Genomic DNA, 13,580 nt, shown 5'->3' with positions numbered 1-13,580 from the left:
TGTGAATTAATCCGCAGCTGAAAATAGTTTTTCAGTTTTTTTTTGTTTAAGCAAATTTGATAAAAGTCTACAGTGACCAGCTGTTTTAGGACATTTCTGATCCTTTTTTAAGAATAAAACAACATATGTGTGACTTGTTTTTAATATTTTATAGGATCCAATGGGTTTTGGGTTGGTACATTGAATATTTGAGCCTGGAAATGATCACTTTTTATACAGTTTTTTTTATAATTGGCTTTTAAAATCTTGACAGTGTGGCCGACTTGAAGGAGCCTAACTCTTTCTATGGGTCCTCTTTTACAGAGTGTGTTTCACATTTGGAAAGCTGTCAGTACTTAGTTGCAGACTGCACTAGCTAGATGCCACTGAATCCTACACACTGGTCCTTTAAAGGTGATCATTCTACATACAGTGAGTGAAAAGAGGGCTGCCATAAAACGGCTGCATACAAAAACTTGATGTTCTTCCAGATATCCCCCTGTCTTTCCCCCGCAGTATACATCCTCTCATAGCTTCCCTATTTTGCGTTATGTAATAAAGTTATTTTGGCAGCCTGTAATATACGACCTTAGAATGCTGTGATCCCTCTGACCCTGAAAACTTGTGAACCTACAGAAGGTCTAAATTTACACCATGCTATTACAGTCAATCACCGTACAGCTGCAGAGATGTGGGGCAGGCCATCCCCAAACTCCCCAGAGCAAAGGTACTATGTTTGACAGAACATGTGATTGCAGTGTCATGTCTAGTTTTCCCTAACATGAGCTGTCTGGGAGTGGAGTGAAGTGGGAATGTGTGGCTTGTTTCCAGTGTTTGTTTCCACCCACATAGTGTGCGAGTTTAAAACAGCGATCACTGGAGGTAAATGATGTTTCACTGACTGCTTACAGCAGCAAAAATGCATCTGCCTCCTGTGGCGGCATATTATGACAGCCACAATCTGTTCGCGCTCTGTCTACGTTCATAGGAAATGCAAAATAACAACAGGAATCTGTCTGCTTGTACTTCCTTGCAATGTCTGCTCTGAGTCTAGATGCAGTCACCTTCATTCGGTGCTTTTTCATTTGAAGTTTTGAATCTGACGTTCTCAGTAGGTGTGTGAGGCTTTGCATGGATCAGTGTAATTGCAGTGTGGTTTGCCAAGGACACTAACCTCTCTCTTTTCATATCCCTGCCTTGGCTCCTCTGCTAAGGTACAGTTCAACATTCTTGCTAAAGCCAGTGAATCACTTCCATATTCCTGTCTCGGCAAAAACCACCTGACACCAGCTAACTAAACAATGTGATTCCTGAAGGTGGAATCAGAATTTAACTGGGCCAAAGTGTGGGGGTATCAGGGTTGTGTGTGTGTGTGCCTGTCTGGATGTGGCGTTCCAGTCTCCCTCCTGCTACAATTAGCTGCGTTCTTGCAACTCATCCACTCATCAAGCTCCAGCAGTATAAAAGTCTTCTCAGCTCTTCTCTCCAGTCTTCGCCAGATCATTTGGTTTGCTGATGTGCTACAGAGGCTATGGCCAAACTCAGACTCTTGTCTTTAGAAATTTCCTGTTTGCTGTGCTTCAGGTTCATTCCTCCCTGGATTTTGCCTGTCTCGTCATCAGCCCAGCTTACTGTAAAAAAAAAATTTGTAAAAAAAAAGAGTACTAAAACATCTTCAACAACAGTTAAACTTTAGCGAGAACCAAAGGCATAGCCATGCATTCATTGAGGGAAATTTCTAAAAAATAAATTGCAGTTTATTCAAATCATTAGGAAGAGACAGGAAATACATATTGTAGAAATCCATTCCCATACATGCTGCTCACATCTCACACAGTTCCCACCATGAGCAAGCACTTGGCGACAGCGGCAAGGGAAAACATCCTTTTCAGAGGCAGAAACCTCGAGCAGACCCCGGCTCATTTAGACCCCTCCAATGTCTATAATGTTGTTACTCCCTTGGCGAGAACACAGCAGCTTTTGCATTACTGAAATAAACAAAAACAATCACATATCCCTGTATAGCTATGTCAGCCATACCCATTACTCACACAGCAGCTTTTGCTGACACATCACATAACAAGACAAAGTTACAAAAGAAAATCCTACATCACTAACTAGTTAAATAGCTGTTCCATACGTCTGATTTGTTCTTATTCCCTTATTCCCACAGCCAGAAGCCCTGTTTCTGAATGCACACACGTACTATACGGGCCTGGTGGCATATAACTCTTGGCAAATGGCTGACTTGACCAATAGGTTTTCATGTTTGGGGAACTCATTCTCTGAAGTATTGCTTTTAGTGATCTTAGTTCAATGGCTGTGTCAGGAAAAAGTGTGGGAGTGGTGGAATTATGTTTCTGTGAAAGTGCAGGTGTCACAACACCCATAACACCCGCCTGGCCAAAGGGCAGAAATGGCTACTGATAGCTGACAAAATAAAATTACATTGAGGAACACTCATTCCGCTACCACTGTTTACATTTGGTTTTGTTTTGAGTTATTATTGAGTCTGTGTGTGTGTGAGTATACAAACTGAATCAGAAGAAAATATTTACATGATCATGAAGTGTTGTAGCAAATTCAACAAATTATTTTTGGAACAATGGATGTGTTGGGGGTTTCTGGACTAGTTTTGTTACTGTATTCAGTAGATAAGGACTGTAGTGTAGTGCCGTCACACTATTTGCCACACCGCTACAATGGAGTCAGATAGCAGAAATTTGTTCATGTAAACAGCCAGAGCTTTGGTTTGACTTGGCTCTGAAGTTCATACATCCACTGCAGAAAAGGCAGGTTTCTATACCCACAGTAGCAGGAACTAGACCAGAATGCAATACAGCCACTATCTTTTTTATAACTGCTCTTTTCACCTACTAGCAGGCTTTTGAAATCAACACTGGGCTTATCAAAATTAATTCTGGGGAATGTAGGAGACCAGTGACTGAAGTGGACAGTGAAGTACTGAAGGCAGGTTGAGAGAAAGAGCATCGAAACCAGTCCTGGTTTAAATGTTCATCATGATGATAATTCAAAAGAACCTGATTGTGGAATTTTGAACATATTTATTGCATTAGAAGTAGTATAACCAGCTAGAATGACAGTATGTCAGTAACAGTTATGTATTGTGTCACTGAGTAAGAACCCTAACTATGCAGTTACTGTAGGTGTGGATCATATGAATTACAGAGACTGTATAATGGCAGTGGCTGTAGTTTCCAGGTCTAAGAAGCCATTAGGAAGCAGGTTAAGGCATCTACGCATTAGTGCCTTAACCTGCTTCCTAATGGCCAGCAGGTGGCAACTTGACTAGACTTATTTTTGCAACCAGATGCAAAAATAAGTCCAGTCAATAGTTACTAGTTTCAAGTCTTCTTCCATACAGAATGATGTTCATTAAGTAAATCATGGTCCCATTTATGGTAAAATATACAATAAAGCAAAGAATGCTTTAGGGCACATGAAGTGCCCTCATTATCTCAGGCTCCTCCCCAGCTCCACCCTCTGTTCCAAATATGGTCACTTCTGGCTCCAAAAAGAAAAGATGGTGGCAACTAAAATGCCAAACTCAAGGCTTCAAAACCACAAGCCAATGGATGACATCAGTAGCTACGTCCACTGATGTTATACAGCATATGATTACAAACTAGAAGCTGAGAGGGCACAAAGAAACCCAAAAGCCTTGAAACCAATCTTTAGTTATCTATCTAGTTCTTTGTTATCTCACTGTTACAAAGCAAAATGTTGACAGGTGGCAGAACCACCGTGCATACTGGTCTGCATATCAACTACTGGGCAAGTCACTGATATTATTGTAAAGACAGCGTATCAAACCATAGCTGACAGACTCACAAGCCACAGTCTTGTGCACTGGGATAATTGAATCACAGTCAAAACAACTCACTGCTAGCTGCACGTTCAATGTCTTATCCAGGCTGGCCTTCTGATACTGCTCATGTAGAAGGCACACTTTGTACTGCACGCACCGCTGAAAATGTGCTACACTTACCAAGGCTTGGCGTGGCTTCCAAGAGAGAACTCACTGGATTATTAGTATGTATACAGTAGGTGCAAGAGCTACTGTATAGAGTACTATAAACTGCAAATCAGTCTGGCTTAAGGTTTTAGTGTTTTTAAAATGTAAATGGGATTACCCATTGAAATCTGTCACAGAACATCACACTTCACTAATTAATTATTTACTAATTATAATATAGCTGCTGATTATGATACAGATACAAAAATGTATTTCGCTCATGACTCACTAATATGTTTTGAAATAATAAAAAAATGTTTTGTTGACAAGACAATCTAAATTTGAGGTCCATTTAGTAGCTGTTCTTGAGCTTTTTTGAGGTATATTTTGACTGGAAGCGAGGGAAACTACTAGCCTCGCATTCTCCTAAAAAATATTTCCCCATTCCTTCAGCTGTCAGTTTCCATGTGATGCTGGTCGGGTTTGATGCATGCTTGGCGTAGCTGACAAAGCAATCTGCTGTCTCACTTCTTGCGAGTCACATTCAATATTAACATCAGCTGCATTCCATCAAATGTACATTTATGTACAGGTGTTTCAGTCCAAAGTATGTGCCTATCAGTATGTTTGTTACATAAAGGTTGGGCCTGAGCTGTGTGTCATGTGCTGGAATGTAAATGTTATGACAGTGAAATCGGGTCAGTGGGGATCCAGAGGCCTCTGTGGACAGGTGCGTGGGGTGAGGGCAGTGTCTGCCTTCTGTCTGTTTACCACACTCACAGCAATGGACAGTATCTAATGTGAAATACTTACAATCCGGTCTATTGTGGTTATCCTTTCCAATGACCAATTATGACTGCTAAGTCATTTTAGGGAAGAGGGGAGAATAAATAGGTCTGCCATGACCCAATGGAAGAAATTCATAAAACAGACTGACATCATCTGGTTTCTCCTGAGTGCTCCAAGCACCTTGATGAAGCCACAGAGAATTATCACCCAACTCTTACGCTCTTTAGCTGCTTTTTATAGTTATTGTTTTGCTTGAATGGCCTGCAAATTACACTCTTATCAACCTTCATTTCCAGCTGCAGTAGGCAGCTGTTTTTAGCATAATCCCACAGTAGCTACCTGCCAAAAAGACAAAATTAGCAACTATCTTGAGAACATGGACATGTAATTGCTTAAGACCCAAATATTTTTTTTAGGAGTTGGCAAGGACCAAACCATAGCGGAGAGGAGACAAAATTTTAAAAAGCTGAAAAGGTCAAAAACAGGACTCAGTGTTAATGTTGGCCTGGTGGATGGGCTCAAGTGTGTGCTTACTGGCTAACATATTAGCTATAAGAACTTTATAAACTCATAATATGTTCAGGATTCAGTCAGTCAGGTTTTTTTCAAGTTATTGTGGAGTTTTGGTCACTTAAGGCAGTACAACAAGCTGTAAACACAAAACTGACATATTATCACCATATTAAGTTGCTACGGCTAACATGTTAGCAAACAGTTGCCCACTTTATCATCGTTTGATGAATAAGTCTAATATTCATTCTTCTTATAGCTCTGTTTTTGGTCTCCACCAACTCCTGAGCACAATATCTGGCTCTTTAGAAGAAAAAGATGAAGAAGAAGATATGTACTTTATTAATCCCCTTTCGGAGAAATTGTTCTTTTCACTTTGTTATTTTTATACACACACACACACAGGAAATGCACACCTCATGCACTTGTGGACATGCAACAGGGAGAGAAATGGTGGAGTGATGGGCTGCATGAGCAGTTTCTTGGAGTTAGGTTGCCTCGCTCAAGGGCAAATCGGCAGTGCACAGGAGACAGAAACTCCAGCTACTTAGATGCCAAATGCTCCACTAGCTCCAGCTAGCTTGCTAACTGGCTGTCTGCTGTAGTTTTCAGTGGGTATATCAGAGCTTTCTCACTGAAAACAGCTGCTGGAAACAGCACACTGATAAGAGCAGAAAGAGAGAACACAAACAGTCAAATTAAAACCCAAAACGATGAGTTGAAACATGCTAATATACTTATATGTGGGTTTGTTTCTCCGAGCAACCTCCTACATTACATTTCATATGAAATACTGATTAAGACAGTGGTTTTCAAACAGGGATCTGGGGACCAACAGGGGTCCTTGGGTGGGTTGTAGGGTATCCCTGACAAAAAAGAGGAATATAATATTTTATAACTTTTTTGGAACGTTGCAACGGCAAGGGAAGAAAAAGTGTTGGCTGTTTTGATTGATTGTAATTTTATAGTGATCCTAATTTGTTCATTATGGAACCTCCATCTCCTGGAAAATCTCTTTTTAGACAGCAACATCTCGATGGAAACTGTCCAGCGCCTGAGTGAATCCATGTTAAGAAAGATTCAGGCTGTTCTGAAGGATAAAGACCTCCCAGCTTGCACTAGCTGTACCTGAAGAAGTGGCCACAGGGCTTGTACAGAGCTCCCTCTCATGTTAGTGTCAGATCTCTGGTTTACACTGAGTATATTCTGTGTCTATAGGATAGCATTCCACTGAATGCTGTGGAACATTTTACTGTTCTTTCGTTTGTGCAGATCTGTCATGTGCAAAATCTAGTTTTTTTCCATTGGGCAACATGAACCAGATCTGGCCTCATGTGAGTTTCCACTTGGTTAGAAATCATTGCAATAAGTCATCTATCTCCAGTCACTTGACCTAACCAGCACTTCAGTTAGTGGTTTTCACTGTAGACACAATGTGCTTTTGAGATGATATCTCTGCTTTTTTTTTTACCACTTGGAGGATGTTAGTTATTTTGCTGGTCTAGAAACTGTCATGAAGTCGTCTATCATTAAATGTGACTGTAAGACTAGGACCAAGAGTCAACTAAAGGCCTACAGTGTAAATGTAAGGAGAGGTCGTTCACTGGTGTGTGACACAGTTTCTGCTGGCTGACATACATCAGCAGGACGATATGACATAATTCATGCCGGTGGAATTTTCGGTATTTGTTATTTACATAGTGATAAAATGTAAGAGAAAAGTGATAACGGAAAGGCACGTGGATGAAATATAAACATGGAGAAGGAATGTGTATTGCTAATTTGTGCAGGTAAGTTTTAAGAAGCTGAGAAGGGCCTTAGAAAGTCATTTTACAAGTGCATGAGGCAGCTCCCTTGTCCCCTGGGTTTCAATGATTTAGTATTTCACTTCCATAAAGTTTGGGGACTCACAAGACACAGAGTCTTTTTCAAAGTGATCAAAGTTGATGCAGCAGCGCCTGAGATTATGGTTCCAAAATACTGGATCCTACAATTCCCATAATGCAACCCAATAGCTCCTTGCTGGCATCTGTATGGTTGATTTTTCTAACTTTCAAACATTCCATGACTAACTAACATGTTACAGTTAATTTCTTCAGAAACAAGTAGTGTATCTGGTTACAATTTGAAATTCAGCACATTAAATAATCCCAGCAATAACTAACTTATCCCAGTATTGCTCTGTTACTTCAGCATATTAAGGTTCAGCTTGTTTGCTGTCTTACCTGGAGTGTGATGAAGGACTGACATCAGTTTGGTGTCTCAATGTTTAATGGAGCACACGCAGTGTTAGCAGTTACCCATACTAGTAGGTGGTACATATGAGCTTCAATCCGTACATACTGAGCCAAAATATCACAACAGTTTGGTGGTTTCCTGTTATAAACAACCGCATGGTATACAAAGTCAAACCCACAAAATCTTATTTCAAATTCCAGGTAAGATCCCAAAACACAGGATGTCAGACCCAGACATCTACAATGTTTCATTTGACGCAACAGATCAGCCAAAAAGAAGCATCTTGAAAGTATAGTGTTTCATTCAGTGTCATTCAAGTATAAAGATGGGTAGTATATAATCTGCATATGAGTGTAGAATCTGTAGGCAAACCAAGATTTTGGCATAAGAAATGTTCTGGTATCCATTTGTTGTCCAAACAGTGTTGACCAATCATGTTTGAGCGGGCTTTGGTTGCATGCAGGAAGCAGTCCGTGTGGAGACCAAAAGAGGTGGAACTCATTGGCCGCAATGCAATCTCGGAACCCATCGACCATAATCTGACTACGATTTAGCTTTTTATTAGCTTTATAGCTAATATAATTTTAGCTTAATAGAGATGATCCAAAATGTGTCTTTCTCATAGTTCTCATGTATCAAGTGGCCCGAGAGGCTGATTCGTCATAGATAATACTCAATGGGTTTCAAAATTGGGTGCTATATTGAAGCCCAAACCTTTTTGAATATGTTGAGATATATAACAAATTCAGGCGCTTCTATACAGGGCCCAAGGCTCCACTGAGTGTTTACTGAATATGAAAATGATGAGTTCAAGAGACTGTGAGAATCTATGGCAAGGAGCACTGCTCTGGAGGTTCTGCTGGTTTTTCTTTTCATTTGTTACCCATCAGCTTAAGTGAAGTCCTGCAAAAAGCACATCCAGATCCTGGTATGTGATGATGTAGTCAAACACTGGAAAAAAAATTGGGTTCAAATGGTCAACCGTCTGTTTCCACAGTATCTTTGCCTCCAATAAATGTGTTCAAAATTAAATTTGCTATTGGCCTATACTGTAAAAATGGCGAAAGTGGAAACATATGAATCCTTAAATCCTTCCTGTCCCCCCTTGTTCTCCCTCTCTCCTCTCCTTCACCAGAGGAGAAATTATCCAATAGCTTGTCTGCTGTTGAACCCCCTGTCACTCATTAACTCAAGTCATACGACCATTACCATTACCGTGGCTGCCGTCAGATCATGTCCTAATTCTTGTTTCTCAATGATTCATTCATTGTCCTCTGCCCCCAAGTAGATTTGTTGGTTTTAACATGCAATGACTTGTAATGGTTGACTTATTACTTACTATTGGGTCATAACAGTTCAAGGTGAAGAGCACAGTAACATGGAGGAGAGTGGAACTTAGCAGAAAATCTTATATACTTAATAATTGTATTTTGCATTTTGTGTCAAAGCCTCATGCGATTCTGACATGTACGTCTTTATGTCCTTCAGGAATGCACACACACACTCTTAAATCATACTCCATACTTCATCACACTACAGTATAGTTCTTTATTTTACAGAGTGAAGGACATATCAAACAGTAACATTTAAACTACAGTTAAGACTTCCTCTCCCACCATGAAGTCATGTTGAAGGAACAGTGGAAAGGAAGAGATAAATAGTCTTTGGTGACATACAGATATTAACATACAAAGATAACTTAAATACATAATGTTTTTTAAATAGTTTGGCTAAATATATATATATATTCACAGGTGCACGCGACGTTCACAGTCATCCTGACGCCACATGGAGTGCACTGACATCTTCAAACACATTCGCAGACAATCTCAAATGCAACATTTACAAGAAGAACCTTGTCTAACTTTCACAAGTTCATCACAATGAGTGAAATTCAAGAAACTATCCACACGCGTGTTTGCATTAAAGTGCTTTCCTGTGACCCTAAAGGAGATCGTGTGACTTTCAAATGGAAAATATGCCCTATCTTACAAAACTAACAGAAACATTTTATGTGCTAACTCTGCACTCATTCCTCTTTGCGAGCCGTGAAAGCTCTGGACGTTTCTGCGGGGAGGTATTAGCGGTCGTGCACAGTTTGCTCACACAACTCGACGTTGACGCAATGCCAGACGTCACAAAAACATACTGAGCAAAAAAAAAAAGACTGGGGCACAATGGTCCCAGAGCACAGACACAGATCAACACACAGGAGATAAGTGTCCTGATAGGCTTACAATCACAACACGCACACACATCCTGTGTGTGTGAAATAGTACATTTTAAAAAGTAGAGAGATCCACCAGGGTTTTAGAGCGTTTGAAAAGCCTTTTAATGATCCGTCACGAGACATTGATTAGCTCCATTACAGCAGAGAGAATGGCATGTTTCACCTCAGCAAGCCTTTGAACAGATTAGATTTAAGACTAAAGAACCACTGGTTATTACCCTGTGACCTCAAGCCCCCCCCCCCCCNNCCCCCCCCCCAATTACAGAGAGAAGAGAGCCAGGATGGGGCTGAGAGACTAAATGTTAAAAGAAGCTGTTGATGAAAAAGACACAAAGTAAAATCAGAAGACACAGATTAAGATAGAAAAGAACACATTATTATATAATGTAGATCACACACTGTAAAGTAATTTGATACGTCAAGTATTGCCAGGTATTTGGTGAGTTTACACTAATGCTCTTAGGAATACCGAACTCTCATGTTTGTGAAATGATACGCAAATAACAAAGACTAAAGCACTCCTGTGATTGAACAATTAATCTAAATGACCGTGCACATAAATCACAAGGAATTCCTACTATGAAACAACCGCTCTCTGCGCATTAAAGAGGCTACCATATAATAAAAGTCTTGGAATAGAACTTTAGAAGTATGTAAATAATATGGAATATAATTAAGTTTCTCGTTAGAAGGGTTTTATTGCATTTTTTGGAAAGTTTAAGGTCCTGTCAAATTGTAGCACGCTGGATGAGTAGAACTTGACCTCAGTTATTCTCAGTCCGTCATCCACCCACCATTTCATCGGGGCATGTATTTTTGATGCCGCGGCGCTATTTTGCGCGCATATTTGAAATTGGGCACTCTTACACCTAACATTTTGACTGCTGTGGTCTGTCATTAGAAACCCGCAGTGTAACAGTGGAGCTTTTAGCCGGCGTTTCAGGACTAATTTAAACCCATTTTACATACTACATGTGAACAACAAGGGCGGCTGTTGCTGCCAACAGAATTGTGTATGTATATACTACAATGTGTTGTAGGTATTGCCTATAGAAAATGTAAGGAACAGTTTATCCATTCCTTCTTATTACTGTTATCCACCATATCAAGGCAAATATGTTTTATTAGAAGATTAGACTTATTATTGGTGGATTTGCCAACAATTTTAAACACTTAGAGTAATTATTTTGTAAAATGTAAGCAATTATTTTGTTTTTGGCACTTAAAGGGTTGGTTTAACAAAATAACATAGGACAAACAAAAAAATCCCCACATATTTTCTCACCTAAGCAATGTTTTATGATTGAAATTGTGTCTGTGGTGCTCACATAACTAGAATTTAAAATTTATTTAGTAAGAATCCATGTTACTCTGGTAAATCTCCTAAATATGCTGCAAAGATAGGAGAATTAGGAGAAGTAATTTCCCCCTGGCATTATTAAAATATTTCTGAGTCTGATTCTGATTCTAAATCTGAAAATTGCCGAAAAAATAAGAGAAAATTGTTGGGGTTTTTGTATTTTTGGTGAACCGATCTACTACAAGGCTGCATTTGTGCTTTAGTGAGGATGCCACATGCCTTGCTCTTTCTTTCTTTATTAGTGTTGAATGTGTAGACCATAGGAGGCCCCCCCCCCTGCTGTGGCGGTACAGATGACTGAAGTGATTAGGTGAGGTTTAATGAACTGCTGTCAACCCAAAGTCCTCACTTGCAAGGGGAACTTATGAATCACGTGAAAGGGCTAATATTTCAGACTTGGCCCCCTGCAGGGGAAATGCCAGCAGTAGTACGACGGAGCTCTGATCTGGGCTCCAAGGTTCACTTTGCCACCTATTGTGTGGGCCAACAGGCCACCATAATGCAACTTTGAAACTGATCCTTTGGGAAGTCAGTTTTTGTGTAGATTCCTTCCAAGTCACTGGATGCTGACCTTCTTTCTTTCATTTTCAGCATGGAGTTTTTGTGGTTAGGTCCTGACTCAGAATGCTCTTAAACTCGGGTGTAACCTGAGTTCTGAGGCTGGTTTCAAATGTAAACTGTGGTCCTGAAAGACAAAGTCTTGCTGAGTGATGAATCCCCAGTTCAACTGAAAGCTTGTGGAATACTCCCGGGATGCAAGTGTTCATATTGAAATTGTATATGCAGTTGCGAAACGTCTTGGGAGTTCCAAAGTTGACAAGGGGAGGGCACAAAAAAAGAGGTGAAAGGGTTCATTGGTCATTTACGAGATCTTTGGAAATACATTGGTTTTAACAGGGCTCCGGCTCCGAGTGCAGGCTGCAATCCACATTAGGGGCTTAAGTGTTTGATCAATGAGCCGCGGGATAACCACCACTGGCGTGATCAGTTGGCAGACAGGACCAGGCCACTGAATGGTGTTGAGGACAACCCTTCATTCTTACATTAACAGGATTAAGATGTCAAACTGAGGCCTCTTGGCTTCTTTTGAGCATTCAGGAGGGCGAACCAAAAAGACTTGAACGTCCTTCAAAAGGCAAACCTTCTCAGGATGGTGGGAGAACTCAAATTGGGTGTTTCAAAGACAATTCAGTCAGTCGTGATCTTGAATTTGAGTCTTCAAATCCATCAATCAGCACAAAGAGTAGAGACGCACAACAGTCATTTATGAGGAGTATAATTGTCATTTTAAGACAGATAAACAAATGGACTACATCAACTCTAATGCAAAAGCTACCAGTAACACATTAAGAGATAAATAAATGGGTATATAGATAAGACTTGCTGTGGGTGTTTGGAGGTGTCAACTAACTCATCCATAACTATGTGGGCTCCGGGGGTTGATTGGAGATGAGTCTTCTCTGCCACTCTGACCAATGAGCTGATAGAGCCGGTGGCTAAGGTTCTGCACTTGGCATGTTCCCAGGACGCAGCCCACTCTCATCAGTTGGGGGTGGTGGTGACCGCCTCGTGATCCCAAGTGGGCATGGCGACGAGCTCTCTGCACCCTCCTCTCCATCTGCGAAGCCTCACTGGGTCGTGCCCATGCCAGGTTTGGCGAAGCTCTTACTCCTGTGGCTGGTTGGTGTCTCGGGAAACCGGGCAGCCCTTTTGGGTATTGACTGGGGGCTGGAGCGGGGACGGTGCCATGAGCCTGGCTCCCTGATGGAGAGGCTGTATCCTCTCTCTGGTCGATGAGCTTGAGGAGGTCCCACCTGAGGAGAAAAAAGAAATCAGATGAATAATTGCATCGGAAAAGTGCCACGGTCAGCTGCAAAGCCAATATTGAAACAATTACCAGGTGTCTCACAACCCAAACAAGGTACAGGTATTTTTGATGCTAACAATGATTGCCCAACAGAAATCAACACACACAAACGCATTGGCCTAAAAACCATCCAGGTCGTACCTGATGATGTCACCAGTCCATGAATAGGACCAGTAATGAAGGATTTAGTTTGCAAATTGGCCAACCAAACTGATCCAGCCATACTTGTGGATACGCACACTTCAAACTGTGCTAAAAAAAAAAAAAGCGAAAAAGCCATAAAAGAAGATTTCCCTTAAAAAAACAAAAATATCTACCTCTGCACCCAGGGATGGAACAGGAACTGAGGATAGATTTTTTTAGATTTAAAAACAGACCTTTAGTCATGCATGCACCTGCGAGCATTGTTACTATAACAACTAATGTTGCAAGGGCACAGGTACTTCTGCAGAAATCAGATTAGCTGTACAAAGCAGCTTTGATAAACAAATCATTTTTGCCTGCTGTCTGGACACAGCGTGGCTCTCGGCACAGACAGTCGTCCATGCGGACACCGTGTTCATCTCTTAATGCACTGCATATAAGTTAATGGCTTTTCACATGTTGCCTAAAACATAATAAGCTCTAGGTC

General features: G+C 40.8%; 1 protein-coding gene across 1 annotated transcript in view; it reads right to left on the bottom strand.

Moving 5' to 3' along the window:
- Window positions 1–12,356: 12,356 nt before the first annotated feature.
- adm2a (adrenomedullin 2a) overlaps window positions 12,357–13,580 on the bottom strand; it is a 10,039-nt gene continuing 8,815 nt past the window's right edge. The window contains exon 3 of the mRNA XM_035678940.1: window positions 12,357–12,896. Within this exon, the coding sequence (XP_035534833.1) occupies window positions 12,494–12,896 (403 nt within the window). The 3' untranslated portion in view covers window positions 12,357–12,493. The remainder of the gene's footprint in view (window positions 12,897–13,580) is intronic.

The sequence above is a fragment of the Morone saxatilis genome, unplaced genomic scaffold (assembly GCF_004916995.1).
Source record: "Morone saxatilis isolate NCDOM2014 unplaced genomic scaffold, NCSU_SB_2.0 Contig10, whole genome shotgun sequence".
In the NCBI taxonomy this organism is placed as follows: Eukaryota; Metazoa; Chordata; class Actinopteri; family Moronidae; genus Morone; species Morone saxatilis.
The sequence above is the reverse complement of the archived record's forward strand: the minus strand, read 5'-3'. Positions and strand labels throughout refer to the sequence as shown.